The following is a 27,506-nucleotide window of genomic DNA, read 5'->3' on the forward strand; positions in this document are numbered from 1 at the left end:
AGCTCAGCAACTCCTGAAAGCTGTAAGCTTCTCTGCTTCTGCTCTCTGTACCCCACCCCTGCACTCTTTCCCCAAGGCAAAACCTTTACAGCTTGGCTCCACTGACCTCCTCTCTGCCTCATCCCCTTCACAACTCCCTGGAAACACACCCTTCCCTAACCTTTGTGAGAAAGTCTGCATAAAACTGGAAAGCATCGCTACCACTGTCACGACGCTGCAGCAACACGCTCCACACAAGTGCTTTAATAATATATATGCTATGTGTGGTGTACATATATAATCTGATGAGGACAAAAGGAGCACAGCAGGAGCACTCAGCTCCCTGCAGAGAGGTGGTCCTGCAGCCAGGACAGAAGGCAACCTCTGCCTCCGCGGCTGCACGGGTCCCAACGCCATCCTCCCGGCCCCGTATCACGAAGGAACCACAAACCAAACCCCCCTCCGCACCTCTCCCTCCGCACCTCTCCCTCCACCCCTCACACCACAGCCCCCACAGCCGGAGAGGGACAGGGCCCAGAGAGGGCTTCTCACCGCCTCGGCCTAGCGGCCCCTCACCGCCCGGACAGGCCTCCTGTGCGCAATGCCGAGCGCCCCGCACCCCCCGCCCCCAACACACCCCCTCGGCAGCCAATACGGACGGGGGGCCGGTATGGGGGCAGCCCCGGGGGGGTCGCGGCCCTGCCCGCCCGCGGGAGGGCGGCACGGAGCGGGCTGCGGGCTCAGGACAGGCCCCGGCCCCGCCGCCCCCCACCTACCCGCTGACAGCCCCTCCGCCGCCACCTACACCCAGTGGGCAAGGCGCATGCGCACAGCGCCGCCCCCGCTCCCCGCCCGCCTCGCAGGAGGCGGGAACTAGCAGTGCGCATGCGCCGGGTTGCGCGGGGAAAAGGGTTTGTAACGGCCGGGCGGTGGGACGCGGGAGCGGCGGGGAGGCGCTGAGGCGGTGAGTGCGGGGAGAGGCGGGCTGGGGGAGGGGGATTCGTGGAGGTTCCCCCTGCGTTACCCGGTGGCAGCGGGGAGCAGGATTTTGGGGGTGCGGGGGGGGCTCTGGGGTGTGAGCGGGGTGGACTACAACTCCCAGCGTGCCTTTCGCCCGGTGGGTGGTGGGGGAGGGGAGCGTGGCATGCTGGGAGTTGTAGTCCGCGCCTCGCACGCTGAGGTAGCATAACATCGTTAAGATTGGAAGAGACCTCTGAGATCATCAAGTCCAACCATCAACCCAACACCACCATGCCCACTAAACCGTGTCCCGAAGTGATGCATCTGCACTTTTTTTGAACATCTCCAGGGATGGTGACTCCACCACTTCCCTGGGCAGCCTGTGCCAATGTTTGACCACTCTTTCAGTAAAGAAATTTTTCCTAATGTCCAACCTAAACCTCCCCTGGTGCAACTTGAGGCCAGTTCCTCTTGTCCTGTCATTAGTTACTGGGGAGAAGAGACTGACCCCCACCTCACTACAACCTCCTTTCAGGTACTTGTAGAGAGCAATAAGGTCTCCCCTCAGCCTCCTCTTCTCCAGACTAAACACCTCCAGGTCCCTCAGCCACTCCTCACCAGACCTCTTCTCCAGACCCTTCCCCAGCTTCGCTGCCCTTCTCTGGACACTCTCCAGCCCCTCAATGCCCTTCTTGCAGTGAGGGACCCAAAACTGCCCACAGGATTCAAGGGGCGGCCTCACCAGTGCCAAGCACAGGGGCAGGATCACCTCCCTACTCCTGCTGGCCACCCCATGGCTGATACAGGCCAGGATGCTGTTGGCCTTCTTGGCCACCTGGGCACACTGCTGGCTCATGTTCAGCCGGCTGTCGACCAGCACCCCCAGGGCCTTTTCTGCCGGGCAGCTTTCCAGCCACTCCTCCCCAAGGCTGTAGTGTTGCAAATGCTGTCCCACAAAATGAGTAGTTACTGGTGGGGGAGAGACAGGGCTTATTTACCTGGTGTGAGTTGCCTGGTGAGCTGTGATGGGACCTCTGTGTGAGGGAAGAAGTGGCCTGAGAGGAGGAAAGAAAAATGGAATACTCCTGAGTTGTGCTTAGCAAAGAGAAGGCTGGTGGGGTGTAATGATTGCACTCTTCTCTGTGACTTCTTTTTCCTTCGTCCGTATGGTGAGTAAGAAAAGAAACTATAGGTTCAAACTGCAGCAAGGAGTGGCATAGGTAGGTGCTAGGGTAAAAAGTTCTGGGAATAGGGTGACTGCACTGAACTGCATCAGAAAGATAGAGAATTTCTGTTGCTGGGGGCCTTTAAGAGCAAATTAGACTGTTCTCAGTGCAGTTACTGTTGCGTTGCCATTGCTGCTGTTTGGCATACAGACATGCCAGCTTTTAAGTTGAGAAAGAGATGTGGAACAGGCAAAGACTTGTCTAAAAGGCAAACGGGGGATGCTTTTTTAGTGGTCCTGCACTTAGATAAATATGCAAGATTGAGGCTTTGGGTTAGCAAATATGCAAATATTTGGGCTTATTAGCACTGGGTGTTTCTGTTGTTTTGCTTGTTTGTGTGTGGTTTGTACTGTATGGATTATAATTGCTGGATTTTAATTTTGGTTTTGTTTCCTCCTATTCCATTTGGTTTACAGATAATGAAACGCTGCCGCACATCTTCTAGTAAAATGGAGGAGACCCCTGGTGGGGGATCAGCAAAAAAACCATTTAAATCACAAAATCAGCAAGGACCTTCTAGCAAAAAAAAAGGGACAAATGGAGAAGGAAGAAAACAAGGTCAAAACAGAAAGGTAATTGTTATTTTTGATCAAACAAATTTAAAAAGTTACTGAAGAAAAAAAAAGAGGCCTTTTTGCCCTGTTTTTTACTGGAATTTATAAAGAATATTTAATTAACCAAATGTAATCCTCTTGAGGAAATGTCCAGTGTGAACAGCTCTGTTGAAAAGCACTGCCTTAGCTGCTCCCTGGTTGCCAGAATTTCTAGTAGGGTGCTGCTGTGCCTGTGACCAGGGAAGCATGGCCTGATCATTAATGAAAAGGCAAGCTGGCTGTGTGGTTCTGCAGAGCGTCTGTTTGAACAGAGCGATAAAGTCAGAGTTCACTCAGCTCAGGGGACGTTTATTTAGCTCTGGAAAATGTTCTCTGTATGTCTCAGGATTGGCTTAGGCAGCTTTCTGTTGGAGAGAGCTTGCTTAACCGCTGGATTTGTGATGGCCTGATCTCAAGATGTGGCTGGATAGCCAAACTTCTTGTGCATTTCTTATTTCGTGGCCTCATGCTTGGGATGGGACGAATTAAGAAGACTGAATTGCTTTTCCTGACCTGCTTGAGATGAGTTACTGTTTCACAGTTCAAAAAGCCTTTTTTGTGGACACCGTGCTCTGTCAAGCCCTAACATGCTTTCATGGCCTTTTTATAGTGGGCTGCTGGTAGTAGATGAATGGCTGCACAGCAGAGGATGTTTCAAAATTACCATGTTTGCTGTAAATCCTTCTCTTCAGCAGGTCGCTCAGGCAGTGAAAAGGAAAGCTAAGGAAGACAAGGACTATTCCCCTGCAGGTAGGATTGTATTCTTTCCTTATGGTTGTCTCGTGCAAGTTCAGTGTTTTGAACAAACACTGAAAGTGAAGTGGGAACTGCTGTGTTGAAGTCCTAGATGTCTGAGATGTCACTGAAATGAGTTTCAAGGTTTTCTTTCTGAGCGTTGACAGGGAGTATTTACAGTACGGTCTTAGCCAGCGTGCATTCACATTATAGGTGTTGTATATGCACGTATTAATCATATGCTTTTGTTGGCAGATAGTGTTCTTCTCTTGTAAAATTCCACCACAAGCACCCAGAACATTTTAACTTTCTCTTCACGGGTCATTGTCTTCTCTGTTAACCTTCTGTCTTAAGACTGGAGTGTGTTGTATGGAACACGCAAATGAGATGAGGCCCCTGCTGCATTGAGTCCCTCGCTTACGTATATTCCTGCTCTTTTTTTTAAATCTTATTCTGGCTTTTCTCTCTTGTATCACCAATGATTTTGGGAAAGTATCTGTTTAGAATGAAACTGCTATAAGAACAAACCTTTTCTTTTTTGTGCTTTTTAATCAGCTTGTGACTTGCAAATAGTAAGTACCCCCTCGTGTGGATAAATTTGACCTGATAGTTTTGTGACATGGAAAAATCTGAACTGTTGCACCTTTGACTATGAGCTGACTGAATTGAGTCACAAGGCTCTCTATCCAGATTCGACAAATCGTATCTTTTCCTTTCTTCCTGTGTCTTAACAGGAGAAAAAGCTTCTTCAAAAAGGGTGAAGCTAACCAGTGCTAAAACAGGATCTTGGCAGCCTCTCTCTGAGAGCAGTAGGAAGTTTCTGGAAAGTGTAATGGATTCAGTAATACTGTAAGTGCCAAATATTCTCGTCTTTCTTCTTTGTTTCCACAAGGAATAAGGTAAAAATTGTAACATTGCTTGACCTGGAAAAGCTTTGGAGCTTTTTTGGGCAATGTGGCTGGCTGTGTATATTTTGTCTGGTATAACATATTATATTAATGTAAATATATTTTTATATAAATATAAATTTATATATATTTTAGTATATATATGAATTTATATAAGTATAAAATATTTCTTCTGAGGTTGGAAATTTTTAGCTAGAGAATTCTGACTATGTTCACTTCACTCTGTGTTCCCTGTGCTTGCAGGCTTTTGTGATGACCATGCTGCATTTTATTTTCTTTCCAGATCTGTTATGTGCCGACAAAATGAGAGAAAAGACGATGTTCAGAAGCACCTCAATTTACTGAAAGAAAGGTAAGGAAGTATAATTAGGAAAAAAAAAAAAAAGGAGGAGGAGAGAGGGGATTTAGTTTACCCAGTTGTTTTGTTCTAAGCTTACAGAATTGCTCGTGGGAGCAATCATGTTTAGGAAATCTTGGAAGGGAGAGTTGATGCAAAATCAAGGAGAGAAATGTCGTGATGGTACGCTGATCGACACAGACAAGCAAGAGTTTTACCACTTTAACCACTTCTGTATGAGTGATAGAACCTGGGAGGTATTCTTAGAGCTCCTTGAATCAGCTTTGTTCTCTCTATAGAGGGTTTAAATTTGTGGGCAGCTGTTTATTTTGTTACCGTTTTATGACGGTGGTGGGAGCAGTTAAAGCTAAATTTTCTTAAATGCTAATTCATTTTCTGACTGCTGAAGTTTCTTCAAAGAGAATTGAAATTTCGTGTTGGGCCATAACTTGTAGCCTTTTTATGTCACTGTGGGAGTAATTACATATGCTTGAGTGTCTGACAGTTTTTGTGTGCATGTGTGTCAGTATACCAGGCTCTTAGAAACATGGAGCCTGAGCCTGTATGTTACTTTCTTTGTTCTTACAGTTCCTCGAGATTGAAATGCAAGGAGCTAGTTTTTCATAAATATTTTGTTGTTTGTTTTTTTACTGTTTAATTTCTGAGTTGCCAAACTCCTGCAATCTCATCTGAGGTGCATGGAAATTGTGGCAGTTTGGTGTATCTAACAGACAGATCCAACTTGGAAGAATTCAAGTCTTCCTCCAAATCAGAAGGACCTTTGAGAGCAAGCTAAATGTCTTCCTCTGGCAGAAAACTATATGTCATGTTTCACAAAAGCACTTACAGATTTTACTAAAATGGTCTTTGGAAGCAGTTAAAAATGCTGCTTTTAGAACTTGGTCTCACTTTGAAAAGCAGAAAGGTAGAACTGGGAAAATATTAGTTAATGTCAGTTCACAGTCAGGGAGCGTGCAGGCCAATGGGGTAGAAACCACACACGTCAGTGTGTTAGCAAGGGTTAGAAAGGTGAGATTTTTTGTTCCTGGTTCCTTCCCGAAACATCTATTCCACATGATTTTGCAAAAAATTCAAGACAGCTTTTCTTCCTGTCTGGATCCTTTTACTTCAGTGGCAGCATTGGACTAAATTGTGTTTAGTTTTTCCCCAGAGAAGTCATTAGCGAGTTTTCTTTTTGCGTTGCAAAGACCTCCAAACAAGTCATGCTTTCCTCTTTCTCTGATAAAGGGTGCTGAGACTTTTCAGGACTTTAAAGGTGCCTCCAGGGAAGCTGAGCAATGTGAAGAATGTCCTGAGCCTTCAAATGGCGGAGAAACAAATGCTGGAGACAAATGAGGAGTCTTTGCTACAATTGCAGGTATGAAAGCCAAGAAAGGGAAGAAGTATCTGACCCGTCTGATGCTGCTCAGTGCGTTGTAACTTCTTAGTAGACGGGCTGCTGGCTACGCCTGTGCTGTTGTGCTGCCCACTGGTCATCCTTGTCTCCAGAACAGTGTATCTTTTTGGGTGGTTTTTCAGTGACTGAGCTGATGCTGATTATCAGTACCTCACCATCTCTAGAGTAAGTTTTGTTCTGGTTTTGTGTCCGTTTTGTCTTAGGAAGAAATAACTGAAGCTGAGCGATCAGCAGAACGCATTGAAGAAAACATAAAGCAACTGCAGTACAAAATCCAGGTGCTCAAGAACCGGTTAGAGGGAGATGAAGAAAAGGCCAGGAAGGTATTTCCAGTAGATGTTGCTGCACGTCTCTAACCTGGAGGAGCGGGCTGGCTTCCAGAGCTGTCCCATACAAGCTGTTTCTGCAGAGGGTGTCATATAGGGAAGGCCTTACTTGCCTTTGGGAGTGTCTCTTTTCACTCTTTCCGGCTGCAGTTGCAAAACTAAGAAGTTTAATTTGCAGGAGTTGGATAATGACAGTCAGGTTATTTTCCTACTTGTGTGCCTGATGTTTGGTTTTGGCTTATTTTTGTTTTCTCTGGTTTTTTTTGCCTTTCTAGGTATTCCAGGTAAATGGCAGTGGAGTGCTCCACCTTCCAGAACTCCCCGAGCGCAGTTTCCAGGCACCCATTTTGCAGGTGAGCATGGAATGTATTTTCAGAGACACCTTTGGCTGTGAGAAGGAAAGTGACAGAATGTGCTTTTATCTCTTAACCTCTACTGGAGGGGGCAATTCTGAAGTTCTCTTTTCAATTTTCCTCTTTTTTTTTTTTTTCTTTTCCCTGGGAGCTATATGTTTACATTATAAAAGCAGAACAAAACCCTAGAGAACCTGCCTTTTAAAGGATCACGTGTCTTTTCCTAGGAACCCTATGGCCCTAGGGAACCTGTAATCATTTGTGAAATACATCTCTCTGTAAGTGATGGAAGGAAGACTGTCTCATTCTGTGTCTTTGAATCATTTTTTATTTTAGCTGTATTTAGGTCCAGTTAGGCTGCATGAAAGTGAAATTTCTGTTGAACGCAATGAAAGCAATTTGTTATTTGTTGCCTACTATTCTTTCTTTCCTTCCTTAGGAGGAAATTTTGAAGGTAAAAAATCAGAAAGGCCTTTTAGAGGACATGAACACTATTCAACAGTCAGATGACTTGAAGGACATGTTGACCCTCATTGAAAAGACTTACGAGAAGGTGGATTTCCTTTGAGAAACTGAAATATGTGGAGTCTCCTTTGAAGAAGATATCCTGGGCCAGCACTCTGTGCTAATGTAGAGCAGTGGGATGCTGACCGTGGAAGAAGTGTTTTCTTCCTGATGGCTTTACTGTTGTGAGTGCTGGATTTCTGTTAAAACGTGCTCTGTGACTATTGGCATATAAATCTGTAGGTGCATTCTGGGACTCCAGTGGTTAAGTGATCAGCTCAGTTTTTTGGGGTTGGTTTTTTTTTTTTTTTTTTTTGGACCTGCATTAGAAGTGATGACTTCTAATGATGATCTATACTGTCTTGGGAGAAGGGAGGGAAATGGGTGCTGGGTTTATTGGGGCGCTTCTGTCGAATAAGGCATTGTATTCCATTCTATTTAGACTTTTATGTCACATTTGTAAATCAGTGAAGGTTTTTTACCCAACTAACTTCTGTTTTGGAGCTAAATCCTGTTTAAACCTGAAACATGTAGTAAAATATGATTATCTAACGCTTAGTTGCAAATCCTCTGTTCAACATTCTTACCATTTTATAATAAAAACACCTCCCTGGCAGTAAATTGAATCATTTTTATCAAATGTACAGGATTGTTTTTACTTTTTAAGTGGTGAATATGAAAAAGACATTCACACCCATTCAACGGTTAGTTGGGGAAAGCAGAAAAGAACTTTGCAGAGCAAAGCTCTAATCTCAGAGTTGTGTACTCACCTCATATTCCACTGTCAGATATTCTTCAGCTTCAGAGGGAGAAAATTGAGTCAAAAGTCTGTTTTCCCATGCACTTTAATCTCTCCTCTATTTTTTCAGTGCTAGAGCTTCTCCCTTAGAAGATTCAGTTATTATAAAGCGCTTTCTCCCATCAAATTATCTGCTAGAAAACATCAGTGCTCTTTACATTGACTTGCCACACAAACACTTGTTCTTTTGTGGACAAGCTGCTGGTACTCTTAATGAGACACGAGCTAATTATCTCTATTCTCCTAGTAGAGATTAAAAGCCTCCCTGCTGCATGTAGGATCAGGAAAACCAGACTAAGTACTTGCTTGCTTTGTTCTGAATCACATGGAAGAAATATGTAAGTATTTAGAAATATTTCTCCAGATTTTTGATCACTCGACAAGGGAAGCACTTACTGACATAACCACTACCCCGAAGTAATTTAATCCGGATTATGAGTTAATGGTTTCCCTTCATGCCAGCTACTTTAATTTTTGTCAAGTAAAGATAGACTCCTTTGCGTTCATTAAGGGTGATCTGCTTATGAGCAACCTACTCTGTGGGTTTTGAACTTTATGAACCACATAGATACTGTTGTTCTTTTTATAAAAAAAAAAAAAAAGTGTGGCAAAGGGCAGTAAGTAGGAGAGGTATGATAGAGCTTTCATACAAGGAAAGTTGAAACAGCAGTAACTGAAGAAGGAAATAATAAAGATGTAAAGCATTTTATGAAAGCATTGAGTAGGGATTGGTTGCTCGCAGCTTTTTACAGCCTAGGAATGAGGGAGCAGCTGGTTTCGTGGCTAGACAGCAAGTTCTTAAAGTACTCTGTGTAAAAGCGCCAGAAGGTTCTGTGTAAACCAAAGTGTACAAATAGGGGTGAAAAAGAAATAAACAAATTGATGAAGCATGAGTTCATCAGAGACAATTAAATGGTTTGGACAAGGTAGTGATAGGTTGTAGATGTACTTTTAATCGTGCATACTGACTTTGAAAGACAGGCTACCAAAGTAGGATGGATTTTTTTCTTACCTATTTGCAGCATTTCTTATGTTTCCCTAAGAAAGGCTGTAAGCACAAGGCCTTTTGCAGTTATTCCTCTGTGCTCAGCTCCTGGAATTGAGATTTGCCGTCTCTTCTCTTCCTTCCAAATCTGGTTGTTCAGATTGCAGAGTGCTATGCTCAATATAGTGTTCATATGCAAAGAGGAAGCGCTCCTTAGGAAGGGGGTATAATGCCTCTTATGTGTGTTAAATGCTATTTCTTTGTTACTCCTAAAACCAGTTTTGTCCAGCTCTTGGTCTGTATTTCCTGAGCTGATCATTGGTGAGTTCCTTGTAGCTGAGAGGCCTCCTGTGCCAAGCCTCCTCTTATCATCCTTGTGGCTCTCCTCTGTCCCATCACTTATCACCCTGTACCTGTACTTCTCAGCACCGCATCCCGTATCTCCATTTCTCAAGGCCTCTGCTATCATTCTCTGCCTGTATGTCTCTATACTGCGTCATTTTATTACTCATAAATATCTCATTTGACATAGAATAACTGCTTGTTACTGCTGTCTGTATAAAATCGTGGTTGTACCATACAAAGATGACTAAACTAAACTATTTATTCATAGACACCTGGTCAACTAAAGGAAATGCTAGATTACATAGCTAAGGAAAACATTCAGAAAGGTTAACCTCAATCCTGAGGCTTTGTAACGGCAGTGCAAAGCTGTCACTAGCTATGGAGGTACTGCATCACAAGGCTAGGTAATTAGCAAGCCATGATTATTTTAATTGATTTTTTTTTTTTCCTGACATTGGGTGATTTCCTTAGGCTGGCTGGCTGTGGATGTTGTTCCTTTGGGGTTGTCATGCACATGTGACAGGACAACATAAAACAGGAACCGAAATCCAGACTTTTAGGAGGTGGTCTTATCTCAACTTATCTGGTGGTGGATACTCTTGGGCAGAGTTGCAGAATGATCAGATTGGGGTTTCTGATGAGATTAGAGGACTCTTCTAGGAGAAGGCTCGCTGTGGATCAGTGTGCGTGGAGCTGTGTGATTTGTGAACTTGTGTGGTTTGACCTGGGAGCACCTGAAACGTCAATTTCACAAAGCTTGGCTTCAGGTAGGTAAGTTACAAGCCACCGATTTCTTAAGATGTAGCAGGAATATCAATCTGTATACCATATCAGCCCTTCCTCACGTTCAAGTGCTGTCCTGTAGCACTTCAATGTTCCTTCCCTGTTGACCCTTCTGCCTTGTGCTATAGATGATCAAGTCCAAATCAAAAGGACAATATGGGTCGTCATCATCAAACTGGACTGACAGGGAGAACCGAAAACTCAGTCAAAGGGTGAACAGGGCTGGCACCTCAAAATGATGCTTGAGGCTGCTTAGCTGGGTTGATTTTCTCTTTGGCAGAATGTGTCGCAGTTTATCTCTGGCTCTTCGTTCCCTCATGATATGAAGCTTGGCACTGAGAATGAGAATTGCCTACTTTCAATGCAGTGAGAAGAAAAAGGATAGTTATAAGTGTGTGCAAAGCAGATCATTCACTGGTATGAATGCAAAGAGATTAAATGCCTAAAAAAAAGGAAAGGTTCTTGCTAGAGCTTATACTCTTGAACAAGCCTTTTGACACTTTATTAACTGCTTACAGGGTCCCTCCTCCTGTGAAAGTGGGGCTGGCTCTGGCTTTGGTTTCCGTGCTTCCCAAAAGAAAGAAAGAATAAAGCTTTTAGGAACAGTGTACCAGTTTATAACAATTTGGACCAATAAAATTAGAGTTTTAAGATTCTAGGACAAGGACTCCCGGCATTCTTCACGCAGAAGCAGCCACAAAGCAGGTGCATTTTATCGTCTCAAGTTTATCACTGTGCTTTGGAAGGACAAGCTGCAAGACTGAAAGCCGGTAAGCAGCCAGGTGGTCTTCTGGTGCAATATTTGATTTCGGTCTGAAAGTACTTCCAAGGCATGAGGTGTGAGAACTATCCTTAAGTAAAAGTAGCTGTATATTCATACACGTATCAGTGCTGCCTTTGGTCATAGCTGCATGTATGCTGATGTGCTGTGACACAGAGGCAATTTTCCCCTTGAAAATGGTGAGAAAATGGAGTATAAGCTTCAAGAAAGGTAAATATGCCCATGTGATCATAGAATGGGCTAGTTTTTAAATTTTTTTCTGTTTGGTGAAGCAAGACAAGGAATAAGGGAAGGGCTTGAGACTGATGGTAGATCACATGGATACTGGAACGGGCATGAGTGTCTTAGTGGGGCAGGCTGGGCTTCACCATCTTGCTCTGTTCACATATCTCCACCCTGCCCTGGGGAGCAGATTGCCTGTGTTAAGTGTGTTGCTTAATGCTATGGTTTATTGGACCCTTAACCTGTCTGCTGTGGTCAAGAAGAGGCAATTAGTGCTGACAATTGTGTCGTTTCTCTGTTAAACAAAGCCCTGTCACTTGGAAACTGGACTAAATGTTTGAAACCTAAACATAACTTGAATCTTCCTTCCAGGCTATGAGATGCAAAAGCCTTTAGAAAAAAATCCATGCTGTGCAATCTTTAGAATTAAACAAAATAAGAAAATAGCCAGATTACGTTAAGAAGAAGTGAATAGAAACCTTTTTCTATGGGTAACAGGTCAGCCATAGCAGTAATCTTGGAGACTCCTTGGCTAACTTGCAGTAGATGATCAACTATAAGGTTAATACATCATGCTGACGAGGTAAGTCATCAATGCTAAGACTCTTCAACTTTTGTAGTATGAAGGTGCTTTTTATTCCCTTTACAAACAGGAAAATCAAATTGAGTAACACCTGATTGTTGTCTCACTTGCAACCTGTCTGTTGGATCAATACCTTTGTAGTAGCCATATAGCGTCTAATAAGTAACATAGGAGTTGAGGATGGATGACCACCTAGGCCCTTGCTACAGGATTTACTGTTCTGTCTGTAATCCCAGGAGGTCACTGCTTATAAGATGTTCATTAGTAGTAAGATGGATACTTGATGGCTCCAATAATTTGTAAGGTATGTTGATTTATAGCGAACTGCAGGAGTCCTTTCTTAGGACGAGAGGAACTGGCCTCAAGTTGCACCAGGGGAGGTTTAGGTTGGACATCAGGAAAAATATCTTTACTGAAAGAGTGGTCAAACATTGGCACAGGCTGCCCAGGGAAGTGGTGGAGTCACCATCCCTGGAGGTGTTCAGAAAACATGTAGATGTGGCACTTGGGCACGTGGTTTAGTGGGCATGATGGTGTCGGATTGATGGTTGGACTTGGTGATCTCAGAGGTCTTTTTCAACCTAACAATTCTGTGAAATGGAAATGCTTTTGAGATTAATTGGTGCACACTTAAGAGGTAAAAGAGAGGATGAAGGATGTGGTACTTCTGAGAAACCTTAGGATTCGAATTCTTTCCTTGGACTTTTTAAGTGAAGATACATTTTTATTGCTTCTCAGGGTTTTTTTGGTTTTGTGGTTTTTTTTTGGCAGAGCATAACTGTGTTTGGATTTACAGCAAAGGTGGAAAGAAAAAAAAATTACCAAGACAAGACAGCTGTTTCACAAATAAGATTTGTGACTGTCATTCTCGCAGTAACTCCTGCGTTGAAGAAGTTACCCTGGGGGATGAACTGCGCCAAATTATAGCCTAAAAAGTTAAAGGCTGAATTAACGTAGTACAAATGCCTTGTTAGCAACCAGTAAGAGGTTGTATCTAGGCTTAAAGAGTTTGGTGGTAAGAAATTTTTTTTACAGTTTTTACCAGCAAGAACTAATATGATTTTCTGAGGCAGTCATGGGAAACCCCTTTTTTTGAACCTAACTGTAAATGACCTGCCCAATGTTGCACAAGAAACCTGGGGTGAAATAACAAATTAAGCCTATGATTTTCTGACTCCAACTTGGTCTGCCAAACACCATCCCATCTTGCTGTTCCCTGCACATCCATCTATTGAAAGAAAATTATTCCCAAAACACTTTCCATAGGAAAATGCTGAAACAGGGCACTAAGTTCGGAGCTATTGTATTTTATGAAACTAGGAATTATGCCACTCAGTTCCTCCACGTTGCTGCTTTTCTGAGTGACTGTTTACACCTTGTGTGTGTGTGTGTATGTGTTCTCAGCAAGGAAGATACTGGTGCTCAACTGCTCCAGGAAGCTGCAGATGCTGGAAAAAATGCTACGATGGAGTTTCCCTGAGTCCCTCAAGGTAACACAGTGCTGACCTGTCATTTTCTGTGGTATTTCCATCAGTGAATCAGGACATTTGTCAGGGAATCAAAGTTGTGGGGAGAGGGTTGTTCGTCTGGACTGACTGATGTTTGCTGTTTAGATGACTATATCTGAAATACTCGTTTGGCCCTGCTTACTAACCCAAATCTACATACTTCAGAAAAGAAAGAAGCAAGCTGGTCCACCTCCTCTCCAAAGTAATTAAGGTTGGCGTAATGACACAACGGTTTGCCCTCATGGTAATAGGCCTTACTGATGAGCATGTAGGTATCAACCTATGTGATGTGTGTGTGTGTGTGTGTGCAGGAAAATCTAAACGTGTGCTTTCAGCTCTGTGTGAATGGTTCACTGGTTTATAACACAAGTGCCATGTTAACATGTCTCAAACTGTCTTTCTGCTCTTGGCTCTTCATCCTGCCGGTTTATGGAGCTGTGATGAACATCAACCGAGGAAACCCCTTCAGGAAGGAGGTGGTGGTGGACTTGTGGCCAGACTTCAAGGCTGCTGTCACCTGGCTGCAGAGAGAAGTAGATTGGCGTGGTTTTTTTATTTTTTCTTCTGAGACATGGATCCGATGTGACTGGGGCCTTCCTCTTCGCTCTCTGAGAGCTTTGCAGATGGGGCTAGCTTTATCTCGTAAGCGTGTAACAGAGGGAGGAGGGAATTGTAAAATACAACAGAACATCCCAGTGGGTGCCACAGAGAAGCTGTGGCTGCCCCCTCCCTGGCAGTGTTCAAGGCCCGGTTGGATGGGGCTTGGAGCAACCTGGTGTAGTGGAAGATGTCCCTGGTGAATTTACTGTGTGTCTCTAGTATTTTGTGGACACCTCTGTGCAAACACGTACCCGGCACTGCTAGTAAGGTTCCTCACAAACCTGAATTAAATGCTTATTGGGTACTCTTAAGATTTAGCCTTAAGCTGGTGTTTATCTACTGGACTGAAAGGGGCCATGATTGCAGCACCTCACAGGAGTCAGGTCCAGAATGAAAGGAGTCCTGTTTCCTTTTGACAGGGAGATTAACTAAAACCTGAACGAGAACTGGTTTTGGCAGTCTGGTCTGACAAAGGAAGGAGTGCCCTGGTGAGTCTGGGTGGCACCCTGAGGATGCTGGGCCTGAACCAAGAGTACCACTCAACTCCCACGCTGCCTACGGGGAGAGAGCAGACGTGGAGGCTTGAAGCGTATTGATCGAGAGCTATTTTGGCGCTCAGTCAATTTTAACTTCCTCTTACTGTGGCTAGGAGGTGGAAGCCCTCTGCCAGCTGGAATTTGCAGACAATGTTTATGCAATGTTTAATAACAAGTCAGAAGGTTCATTACAAAAGCGCCAGCTATTTTGCTGCGAATGCGTTCTTTATTTGCTGAGGAAAAATCTTAATGACCCTCTGGACTCAGGTCAGTTTGGCTTGAGGTTTTTCCTGAGAAGCGATCTGCTTCTCAGGAAAAGGACAAAAGTGTTATTTCTTTGCGTATGGTAGGCTGTGGCAGATATATTTGCGAAATAAATTTTCAGGGCTGTTTGTCTTTCTTGTAGCATTCCATCATTGGGACAGAAAATAGCAGGGAAATGAGAGTGAAATAACAATTAAAGAAGAATTTGCCACTTTACAGGTGTAAGTGTCACATGGTGGAGAGAGAGTTTCTGGTTCTTCTCAGGGTGAGATGCAGTCAGTCAGCAGTCCAAGGCAACTGGACAGACCAACAGACTAAATACTCTTGTGATTATAACCGTGGGCCTTTCTGGTGAACATTAGATGTGAATGAATGTCCTGTTTCTAGTACAACTGGGTTCTGCCTTCTTCTGAAGCCTGTGGTTCTTGCCTGGAGGAGTATTGGCCTCTGAGACATTGTTCATCCTGGAGATCTTGCAAACCCCGCAACTATGCTGTAACTGACACACAATCTGATATTGTTATCTTTCAGATGACGTCCCCCTTCTGAATTAGAACAAATCTAGAAATGGAGATTTAGCCTCTCTAGGGCTGGTGGCAACTGCTGCCAAGAAGTAGTGTAAATAACAGGGAGCTATTTTGCTCATGAAACAATAATTTCTTTTCATAATTTTGTCTCCAATCCCCCAAGTAAAAAACCAGTGTTTAAACTGAGTGGTTTTTTTTCTGAAAAGTTAGAGCTGGAAACAGACTGAAAAATCAGGTTTGATCTGGTTCTATCTTTGAAGATAAATATGTGGAAAAGCCTCAGATAGCAGGTCAATGGAGGTTGTATGAATCAATATGTACAAAGATGGTTACATGAGATTAGCTGTTTTTACAAACAGAAACTCTCTCAGGGAAACACAGTGCAATGGTATCACCTCCCACCTCTTCATGCACTGCGGTCATGCTTTCAATTATCACATTCTTTCTCTGGCTTCAGAATCTTTGTAAGATAGATGCAAGACTTCGTGTTGATTTCTTACATTACTGAGATAAATATGTATTATTTAAAGGTTAATAGGAGCAAGAAACAATCATCTGATTTGTTTTGAGTACTTTGATGATAGGAGAAAGAACAGCTTCACAAAATGAAACATGATCACTAACTTCTAAGACCTTTTCTTACAGTGATTCTCTTTTTTCAAAGCTTGCCTTCAGTGGAACACCCTTGTATTTTCATAAATGTTCTTAACACTTAAAATTCAGGGGCAGAGAATTAAAAGAAAAAAGTTTTAATTCCTGATAAAGATAACTAATTGTAATTTTCACAGATATCAGCTAATTGATGAAAAGCATCACCTTCTCCAAGTGCAAACATAGCTCAGAAGGCAGACACACATAAGATTGCAATGGAAATGCCCTATAAGCTACGTTAGTTTTTCTCACAGGAGCCCTGGGCTAAATAGCAACAGAGGCTGTGAGGATCTGGAGTACTACAACTTCCAGTTCAGCAACTCTGATTTTTTTTTATTCCCTCTGAGATACCAAATAATGAGTCTGTACAGTTAGCAGAGTTGGCACTTCAGAGAGGATAACAACTGAGGTTATACAGCTCCATGAGCACAAGGAAGATGTGTAGGAGTGTTCTCCTGTTGTATTTAGTAAGTTTGACCATTCTGCATTGTTTTTCCTGCTCTGTCCTCTACTGGAAGTGGAGACAACTGTGTATTGTTTAAAATGGCCAAGCTGAAGGATGGATTTGGAGACATTTATGAATGTTTAGAAGAAATGGGAAAAAAATAGACTTCTGCCACTATTACACCTGTACAATCCTCTGTGGTGACAGGAGAGTGTTAAGTTACGTATTAGCAAAAAAAGACTATCAAATCATAGGTCAGATCCTAAAATGTCTACTGAAAGGCCAGTGCACATTATTGTGATCAGACCTGAAATGGGTGCTCCATGGGCAGGAAGAAACATGAACCTTTGTAGGACTCCTGTAAAGAACAGGGAGAACTCCATGTTGGCAAAGTTTTCACCTGCACTTTCTCTGCAGCCTGGTTTGGAAAGTAGGAGCAACATGAGTTTTAAAACTCTTTGCCTCCTGAAATTTGGAAACAAATAAAAATCCCAGGCTAAATTTCCTTTGTATTTAACACCTTTGTGAATCCAGGTCTAAGTTACAAGTTTACTACTCCTTTGTAAAAATTTTCCTTAAAATTCAAAGGAAATTATTACATTAGAAGAATTCAAGAGGAGGGCAAATTTGCTCCTGAAAATTAAATGGTGGAACCACTCATGCAATTTTTGGCTTCTCATACTATTTTCACTTTGGAGTCTTTAATCACTAGTCTCTATCTAGCTGTCTACATTTGAACACTCATAGATATTTGAAGTATCTACATTATCTGAAACAAACATGCACATGGGGCTTATATGGCACGGAACCTGTTTCCCTCATCCTGGCAGCTGAAGGCCAAGCAAAAGATCTAAGGGTATCTAAAATTGTGCGAGAGGCTTGGGATTAAAGCAGTTGAATTGTGCTTTGTATACCAACTTTAAAGTGGATTGAGTGTCCTAATAATTATCTAATTATTTACAGCCTAATGATTGGAATCTTTTTTGGGTAAGGAGACAAAGGCACATGGAGAAGTGTTGATATGAAACCCCCCAAACCAAGGGAATGAGATCAAATGAAAGGGAATGTTCAGAGGAGTGACTCCTCCTAGAAGAAGGAATGAGTGTCTTGTTTCATCACCTACTTTCAGGAGAAACGGTAGAACAAAGAATATCATCCTTCTAGGACCAAGAGCAATAGCCTGCCTAAGAGAAACTGGCTTTAAGGCATACCACAGAGGGTCAGCACTAATTACTGCCCAAGCAGAGGTAGGGACTGAATGCTCCTGAAGAGGGGAAGGGTTAGGGAGAAGAATCAAAGGGAGAAGCTGCAATGAGGTATTGGGGAACATTGGTATATCCGACCCAGCTTCAAACCCATCTGCCTTCCAAGACCAAACAGCCCTTCTGTTCTGAAGACCTGAAGCTCTGAACATCCCACATTCACCACAGAGGCTCTGCAGTGCTTATCTTTAAGCAGGGCATTACAAACTAGGCACAGCTCCGTTGTCTATATGTCTCTTTGGAGAAACCTAGACTGGTGAGCATTCCTGCGGGACGTGCTTTCAACAAACATACATTACCAAGTGAAAATTGAAGAATGAATGTGAAAGCTGAGGGTCTATATTGTTTAGCCCAAATTAAGTGATCTAATGGGTTGATCCGTGAGTCATCAGTTAGTGCACACTTCTGGATAAAGAATAAATAAAATAAATAAAAAATAAAAGAACACCACTCTGTTTTAGAAGTACTGGAAAACTTCATTAAGATGTAAAGTTGTGAATTATTTTGGCCAAAGAATTAAGAAAGCAGATATCATGAGAAAGTAATTTAAACATTTTTTAAAACAAACTGGTGCTGATTAGAGCTCTAGGAACGTGCTACAGCACACATTTCATATGGTTTGGGGACGATGTTAAATGAAATACCAGGGCTGAGGTCCAGGTCTGAGATAGAAACTCCAGGGGGAGGGTGGAAGGTGAACTTCTGCAGGAGACTGGTGAAGAAGAGGAAGAGCTCCATTTTGGCAAGAGTCTCACCGGCGCAGATCCTCCGGCCTGGAACGATATGCAGAATGGCCATAGAAGAGTCAGTGGGAGATGCTTCTTCAACAGTTGGAAGAAATAAAAACCTCTGAGCAGGTTTTATTCTGAGGAAGACCAGTGGGAATGCAGAACCCTTGAAATGTCATACCCTAGCTATGAATAAAGAACAGAGTAGCTCTTAAAAGTCTATTCAAGAATCACCTGAGAGAGAGGATACTTGGTCTTCAGAGTTATGATAACAAAGCCTCCTGGTGATACATTTTCTTTTCCTTTGTCTAAATGCTTACATTTAGGGAGAAATGTGTGGAAATGCAATCTCAATTCCTTAATCCCAATTTTCAATAAAATTCATATTTTTCTTAATTTTCAGATTTTTACGCTACTTTCTTCAGTTTTTGGATCCCAGACCACTTTGTCTGGTTTAGTCTAGACTTTGGTTCTGTTAGTCTAGTCAGAGACAACTTTTATATTAAAATTTGTCAGAAAAGACCTTGGAGACTCACAAACGCTGGTTAGAGTTGGACTAGGGAGGAAGGTGGGGTAGATGTTCTGTGGAACCCTAACATAAGCCTATAAGCCTTTCTGCAAAACCTCTGTAAATATAAATTTTTGTCAGTCCTGGTCAAATTAAGCAGCTTGTAAACTACCTTAATAAGAGCGTGATAATTTGAGGCCAGAACTAACAAAAACCTGGACTAAGATTAGATTTTAACTCCCTTGTATGACAGAAAGCGGAAAATGAAGAATTATTGCATGTCTGTGCTGTGAAATAAACCCTCCAGGAAATGCCCAGATCCCTGGATGTCCTTTCAGCTAGGACCTTTAGACTTAAATGTGAAAAAGGAGGCTTGTAAATTGGAAGTATCATAAGTCCTTCTATGAAAAATAATTATTTAATGTATGTTGGATGGTGAGTATGACAAAAAAACCTTATTCATACATCATGCAGAATTTCAAATACACAAACAGGGTTTCTAAAAAATGCATTGTGGATATGACGGATACATAGCCAGAGGCTAAAGTGTAGGAATTTAATTGAGCACTGACAGAGCCTGCAAAACAGGAGAAATGCCAGCGAAGGAGCAGTCATCATGGAGGTCAGAGTCCCCCATTCTGTGGCAAACCGTGCAGGTGTATAAGCCTAGGTGAATGGCATGCTATGTGGAAGCCTCAAAAGGCAACCCCTTTCTGTTCTTTGATGTACACAGAATTGGGGGTTTTATGTAAGGCAACTCCTCTTTGCTGGCACAGTATGTGGAGTCTTGATCCCAGCTGACGTTATTTGTTACTTTTTAAGAGGGACGTGCAAAAATGAAACATGGTTCCCCAGGTAAGACACAGAAGCCACCTTTCCTGCGTGCTTTGCGTGTGGTCATAAACATGCAGCTGGGTATGGTAAGAGTCAGAGGCAAAGAAGTCGAGACCATAGAACAGCTGTGGGCTATAAATTATAATGCAGAAATGTGTTATTTAAACCATCACGGAATTTGCTGGAAACTTCCCTCATATTTAAGAAGGCACTACAAATTCTCATTTATAAAACTGAGAAACCAATAACATCCAGAGGCTGGAGGTATGAGCAGAGATTTGTGAGTACTGTCTCTTATCAGAAGTGTCCTGAGAAATATGTGAAATATGGGTTGTGAAATGGTCCCATGAAAAAGACAGTGTGCAGGCCAGGCTTTGGTAACAAAAAACACCGGTATAAGTAGTTCTTGTCTAAGATTTGTACTTGCAATAGCAGTAAATGGAAAAGAAAAGGCACCTGCTGAAAAAGGCATGAAAGCATCTTTCTTCACAAATTTTCCGTTGGCATCAAGAAAGTGCTCAGGATAGAACATGTCTGGTTTCTCCCACTGCGATTCGTCTTGCAGGACAGAGGTCAATAAGGGGATGATGTAGGTTCCCTGTAAAATAAGACAGTGGAATTAATCTGTGGACAAATACTGTGGTGGCAGTAACAGCGATGAGACTTCAATATCATCAGCCTGAAGAAAAAAGTTATTCTGACTGCTGTTATGTGACTTCATTAGAGAGTTCATGTTTATCACATTAACCAGGTTTGAGAAAGAAGAAATGCTAAAAGAAACAATCCTGTAGGCATCTCACCTTGGGAATGAAAAAGCCTTTGAGAGTAACATCTGCAGCAGTTTCATGAGGCAAGTCCAATGGCAAGATATTAGCGAACCTCTGAATTTCATGGATGACAGCATCCGTATATGGCATCCGAGTTCGATGCTCGATCCGTGGGGGGTTTGACCCTATCACTCTCTCTATCTCTTCTTGGACCTTTCCTGAGGAAAGAATCAACTCTAAGAAAGTGACAAGGACTCATTGATCCCTGAGACATACTGTGCTTTACTGATGTAACGTAGAAAAGACCTTGAGTGAAAACCACAAATTCTCCCAAAATCTTTTTTTTTCCTTTCAGAAGTAATGGGAGGTGGAGAGAACTACAGCGTTTGATAATTTCTTTACCAGTAAGAAACCTAAAAGCTCATATTTTTCTGCCCTCTCTTTTGCCTGAAGTTTCTTGCTCTAAGAGTTATCTCCAAAACCCCACTTCACTCCTAACAACCCTGTATCATAAACTCGAATGGACGTGTCAGTCATATACTTGGCTGTATGAACTCTGTTTATAATCTACTGGTAGGCTGACTAGTGTGCCCCTCACTGGGTCTGAACCACAAGACATAGTGATACCAAGATAATAATTAGCTGGAAGCTTGGCTTTCTGTAACTTAGCGTATTAACCGATATGTTGACCCACAAGGTTCCCGTTCAGTTCCTAGTGCGCTGAAAGTAGCGGCATCTGGCATAAAACCACTTACTCTGAATATCAGGGTACTTTAGCATCAGCAGAAAGCCCCAGTTTAGTGTGCTGGTAATTGTCTCAACACCGGCAGTAAACAAATTGCTCATCAAGCTTAGCAAGTTGCCATTATGGAAATACCCATTGGTAGTGGTTTTCTCCTGAAAGACATGGTTGAGGTAAAAGGATGAAAACTTAAAGCTTTCCATATGAAAATGCAATTTACATAGGTAAATATTTACTAAGAAATAAATCCTATATTTTAAAAAAGTTGTGAAAGACAAAGGAATAGCTTTGGGCTTGTACCTGGGGAAGGGTGTTGACATATAGGTTTTATGTTTTGCATGATCTCTGCATTTACTGGGGCCAGCTGCAAAGAGATATGGTTTCTCTGTGAAGAAAGTAACCCAGATATATCAGAGACTCCAAGTAAGGATCCTAGTGAAGCCCAGGTAGCGCTTTTGTTCTGTAGTGCTTTTGAAAGAGACAGAAAGGCTAGGACAACAGAGTGAGCAGCTGAAAAGGTGCAGCCTCTGTAAATAAATTGATACAGTCTGAAGAACGGCATAAATAAAGATAAATGTTTGCTGACTAAAAGGGGGGTTTGGAACGGCAAGAGAGCAAAATATCTGTTCAACTCTACCAGTTTGTTATATGTGTTTTGTCAAAGATAGGTTCCCTGAAGAAATATAGCTATAATTGTAAGGACTGGAAGGAAATTGTAAATGGCTTCATATAACAGTAAAAGTTGGAATAAATGAGAAAAGATTCAGTTACCTCCTGCTGTTTAACCAGGAAAGCATCAATAAAACTTCTTTGATCATTTTTGTCCAGAGTTTTGAGGTGTTCCAGAAAAGTAGCTTTTACATAATCTTGGAATTCGTTTCTGTTTCGGAGAAGAGTCTTGTTAGCCCTTAGGAGGAGCCCAAGACATGGGAAGGTGTTGTACACCTGCAAGAGTGAAAGATGTTAGGGAGAATTTACAGCCAGAGGTCTGAAAACACTGCAGAAACAAATCAATAATACTGTGCCTGTTTTGCAGATACAAAGACAAAGACTTAACATGAATATTTTGTTCTTTAGAACATGAAAAAGTAACTGGACTTGGTAGAAAATCTACCAAGAGCCACTGAACTTATGGAAAACTCTCAGCCCCAAATTACTATTTTGCAGGAGTAGTGTAGATGTCAGACTCAAACACCTGAACTTGACACCAGGGAGATGGAAATGTTGGCCAGCAATGTGTTTTTATTGGTTTAGCCAGCTCTTCCACTGACTTTTTTTTGGTATTGTTTCAAAGCCTAAAGGAACAGAAGTGAATTGCATGCGAATATCAGAGAGTATTTATTATTCATTGAGACATCTCAGTGTACTGGAAGCATGGGAAAATAGATTTTCTTTCAGGGCTCCTTGTACAGATAGACCACATACTCTATAGCTTCTCCCTGCCCCATGTTCTGGCTGTGCACTCTTTTATCTGGTCACTTTATGCGTGTCAACCACATTTTTGGGGAATGCTGAGCTTGCTGTTCATGCGCTATGCAGTCCAATTTTTTTCAGTTCAGATTTAACACTTTTCAGACTAAAGCTCAAGTATGGTTTTAAGAGACTGGGAGTTTGACTGTTGGCTTCAAGATTCCCAGACAGTAAACCTATTATCTCTCAGAGTCTCAGATTTTTCTGTTTAATAGAAAAAATTGACTACTAGTATTACTATGTTCCTATGGCATCCAGTGGAACAGCAACATAAAAACATTTATCATTACCGCAATCAAAGGTTTCCCAGCAAGTCTTATGTTTTCATTGGTCAACTGTAGCAGTCTCACGAATCTGGAGTCTTTGTAATCAAACCGTTTTCCGAGTAATATTGACACAATTATGTTAGCAACTGCTCCATTAATTATTTTACTAATATCAAAGGGCTTTCCTATACAATAAACAAAAGGATATATTACATTGTGGCAAGAGGTGTAATTTGTAAATGTAAATTTAATATTAATTATTGCCATTTATTTGTTATGATTAATTACTATTATTGATTATTATTCAGTGTTAGAATACCATGGCAAGACACAAAAATGCCAGAGAAGCCAAATTCATCAAATCAATTCAGCCTGAAGTACATTTCTTAAGAAGGTCTGAACTTGAGAAGGTTACTGGCAAGCCTCTGGGTATTTGAACAAAACCTTAGAGGCTTTGAAGAATAAATCGTCTACCCACTTTCCTGTGAGGCAATGGCGTCTGCGAGGTACCCATACTCCTCCACAATGCGCTCCTCAATGGCTCTTTTTCCCATTCCAAAGTCTCGTAAGGTTGTGAGAGTAAATCTTCGCATCACCTTCCAGTTTTCCCCATGAGCAAAAACAACCCCTGATGCAAAGAGAACATTTCAAGGTGGCAGAAGATTTTAAATAACTACTTTGCGGACAAGCAATGTAGATATTTTAAAACAAATTAAATTGTATCTGCCTGAGGAAAACCCCCAAACTTTCCCTTAAGTGTTTTCAGGCCTCAACAATAAGTTTATTGCACAAAAAAAAGGAGGATAAACTATTTAAGAGGTGTTTAATAAAATCTTAAGAATATATGTCTCTGAGAGACACTTGTCACTGAAAGAAAGAGAGCCTTGGAAATCCAGATTCAATCTGCTGATCATCATACTTTAGAAGTGGAATTGAACTGAGATCTCACGTCTCTGATGATTGCAGGAGAAACCTGACTAGGCACAAATGCCTTTAAAATTTAAGTAGCATCTTAAAACCTCCTCCATCAGTTTTTCACTGAAATTGTTACACTATGTAACGAATTACTTTAGTTACATTTTTTAAAAGCAAAAAATTGTTTCAAGAAAGCTTACATGCAATAATGTGATTAAAAGGTGCAACTCTTAAAATGTTCACAGATTTATTCCTGAATTTGTCCAAGGGTCTTTGGAGACGTAAATATGAAACTTTCATGCAAAATTAGAATGAAGTTTGGGTGTGAAATTCTCATTTGGAAACCCAGTTCAGTATACAGTTTTTCCCTTATTAAAGTGAATCCCCAATTCTGTATGTGTTCCGTTCTATTGTCACATTCAGATTTTAAAAGCACTATTCACCACTTAAAATGAGAAGTAGCAGTATAATACTCATTTCAGGAAAAAGAGCTTGTATGATAAACCCGAAACAGAAGTCCAGAACCATACCATGAGAGCTAGAAATCCCCTGACACGCATACCCCTGTTCTAGAACCTGAAAGTGTGATGCTACCCATTATCTGTTGCTGTGGTTATTGTTAGACTTATGGTTGTTTTGCTGTCACTGTCAGTATTTTCAAATTTGAATAACTGCACTGAAGTAAATGAAATTGCTCCCTATTTCCAATGCCTTATATGGTCTGTGATCCGAAGTGATGTGCCAGCTTCTGCTTCATTTGCAGGAAAAACTTTTTTAATAAGTCAAGGAAAAATAAAACCAACTTACCATTTCCTTCAGTCAAATCTTCAAAGATTGGGATTTTAGGTCTCTCTGCAAATGCATCTGCCTGGTTTACGAGAGCTTCCTTCACTGTCTCATATCCAGAGATCACTACTATTTTCCTCTGTCCTATCTGAACACTGAAGACTGGACCATATACTTTTGACAGCTGTCAGAAGAAGAAAACGGTGATTTACAGGTTTTACAGCTTACAAAGAAATTCACCACCCTTTCAGCACTGCTTATTTTCCTGTCCTGCCTCTAAGTTACTAAAATGTTAAATGTTTTCCTAAGTATAAAGAAAGAGAATTGATTTAAATAATGTGAATGTGCCAGGCATTATGATGGCTAATGACTACATGGCACAGCCAGGAGTGGAGTCCCATTGTGCTAAACAGCAGAAGTGTTAACAGCTGAAACCCCAAGTCCATCCAGGGTTGGGCTGACAGCTCTGCCTTCCCTCAGGAACCCCTGGAAATTCAGTTTTTGACTCCTGTTTTCACACTGATCTCCATGTTATCGTGTTTCTTTTGTTTACAGGCTAAACCTGTTCAAATCTTTGCTATCATTTTGTATAAAAACCCCAGTGTATTTCTGGGACAGGAACTACCATTAGGTAAATTCTCAGTTTTTATACATGACTACATCCACCATGAATCTGTCTCAGAGACCATATTTGGCCTAAGCTGGTACCTTTTTAGCTTGTACAGGCAGATTTATTTTCATATAACTCAATGTTTCTGATTCTTTTGACAATAGGAAGGGGTTTTCCTGACTGCACTTATTTTCTAGTGTGTTTGCATAGAGAAACAGAAAGCAACTATTCAGCATCGACATGGAAAATGTTCAGCAACAGGTAAGCAAGTCCAGCCCACTATACGAAATAACATAGCAGCAGTGACACGTCTGAAATAAGAGTTTCTTCTTTGATGGTGGTACTGTTATTCCAGACTGCTCTGGCTGTGGCAGAATATCATCTTTTCAGAGGGTGTTCTCCAGTGAGGACATTCCAAGGATGCTCAAGATGAGCATATGGTCTCCAGTTGTGTTCACACACCAAGAATGGGTGAATATTAAATCGTGAGCTAAGATCAAGTCAGAGAACCAACCTCCTCCATTAGAATGGGTTCACTGATTTACAGCAGAGACGTGTTGGTCCTGTTGGCCTGAAAAAAGGTGGAACCTGTTTTTGCCAACACAATTAGGCTACATTGGATAGCTATAGTGATTTTCCAGATACTGTGTCTGAGGGGTATGATGTGGATGTAACATACATACAGATATGTAGGTGCAAATATCCCTTAAATATCATTGACAAGGAGGATGTGTAATTTCAATGTTTAAAAGTAGAAAAAATTCTAAGAAAGGAGTAGATTCATGGAAGACTTCTGACTCAGAATCAGGGAAGTCCTACAATAACCTAGGTAAAAAAAGCACTAGAAGAAAACCCGAAGATTTAGTACTTTGATTTGTTTAGATTCCGGCAAGTGTTGTCCCTGAATATTAATATAGTTATCTTCAGCTTTAGGGGAAGAAAGGAAGGAACGGGAGATGAGAAGGGTTGCTAAATCAGTGAAGGCAGGAAGCTGCAGTCACTACCCCAGACACATCACCAATCAGTGGAAAGCGAAGGGAGTTAGACCATACATCAAAATCACTCCTTGCTCAGTTACCTTTTTCTCAAAATTATCACAAAAATAAGGTGAGCACTTGCTGTTAATCTGAAAGTTGTTTGAGACTGAAATTTAGATGCATGATTTTGCACAGAGAAAGCATAACAGTAAGGAACAAATCTTGCTGCATTCAGTTTTCTGCTCAAATAACCATCTCCTGTCTCTTGCTGAGGGTCATCCGTAGATGCAATATATCAAGTGCAATAGGAGAAACTCTCTGACATCTTGGACTATGGGGCTTGGTGACAGGTGCAGTTGTGGGACCAACAGAAAAGATAATGACTACCTGTAGATAAGTCTTGTAGGGTCTCTTCAAATCAAACATGTGCAGATTTCCAATGATAGGTAGTGCTCTTGGTCCTGGGGGAAAATTCTTTTTCCGGTGGTTATTCCAGAAACCTCCAATTTTCAAAATGTACAGAACACTCAGGATGAACATCAAACCAACGGAAATGCAGCTGCTCCATTCCATCTCTATTCTGTTGCTACAGAAAAGAAAAGAGAAAATGTGGACTCTGGATCTCTGTCCTCCTTCAAAAATTTCCTGTGAGAGATCCTTATACCAGTCTATAAGCTTCTTGCCCAGTGAAGGGTATCTTTTTCTTGTGACTGGTGACTGGTTTTGTTCTCTTCCCTGTGCTTACTAATGAATCCTCAGCACAGTACAGAGGCAGGTAAATGTTTGCTAGCCAAGTGTGTGTAACTGGGTGAACATGTAGATCACTGTCCAAGAATGAAAGTCCAAGAACATGGAAAATCACAGGTCATCAACCTGGTGTTTGGTATAAAGGTCATAAATTCTGCATGCACTTCAGGTTACTGATTAGTTATATTTTCTTCATTAGTACAGGCATAGCCTTGATACCCTGAGAACTGAAATCAGAAATGCCATTGCCCAAGTGATTAGTTGCACAAAATTGTTTTGGTTTGGTTTGGTTTTTTTAAATGCTTAGATATTGGTCTAATTCTGTTTCAATTGAATTCGTTGGGAATTTCCAATCACAGAATCAGAGAATGGTTAAGGTTGGAAGGGACCTCTGGAGGTCACCTGGTCCAATGCCCCCGCTCAAGCAGGGCCACCTAAAGCCAGGTGCCCAAGATCATGTCCATACAGTTTTTGAATATCTCGAAGGAGGGAGACTGCACTGCCTGCCTGTGCAACCTGTGCCAGTG

General features: G+C 41.8%; 2 protein-coding genes across 2 annotated transcripts; one reads left to right on the plus strand and one right to left on the minus strand.

The window, feature by feature from the left end:
- Positions 1-921: 921 nt before the first annotated feature.
- On the plus strand, positions 922-7,507 carry CENPQ (centromere protein Q). Its single transcript, XM_086461665.1, has 9 exons — positions 922-943; positions 2,582-2,737; positions 3,451-3,508; positions 4,228-4,342; positions 4,685-4,753; positions 5,987-6,116; positions 6,359-6,478; positions 6,757-6,834; positions 7,274-7,507. The coding sequence occupies exons 2-9, from the start codon at positions 2,585-2,587 to the stop codon at positions 7,400-7,402; spliced, it is 852 nt and encodes a 283-aa protein (XP_086317791.1). The 5' UTR covers positions 922-943; positions 2,582-2,584; the 3' UTR covers positions 7,403-7,507.
- Positions 7,508-18,214: 10,707 nt separating this feature from the next.
- On the minus strand, positions 18,215-26,805 carry LOC104339861 (cytochrome P450 2K1). The gene is made up of 9 exons (XM_009948952.1): positions 26,620-26,805; positions 24,667-24,829; positions 23,423-23,572; positions 22,969-23,129; positions 21,980-22,153; positions 21,222-21,363; positions 20,500-20,684; positions 20,156-20,297; positions 18,215-18,402 (listed from the first exon to the last, which is right to left on the minus strand). Exons 1-9 carry the CDS (start codon positions 26,803-26,805, stop codon positions 18,215-18,217), a joined length of 1,491 nt encoding a protein of 496 aa, XP_009947254.1.
- Positions 26,806-27,506: the final 701 nt, after the last annotated feature.

The sequence above is a fragment of the Leptosomus discolor genome, chromosome 2, assembly GCF_034619465.1.
Source record: "Leptosomus discolor isolate bLepDis1 chromosome 2, bLepDis1.hap2, whole genome shotgun sequence".
Taxonomy (NCBI): Eukaryota; Metazoa; Chordata; class Aves; order Leptosomiformes; family Leptosomidae; genus Leptosomus; species Leptosomus discolor.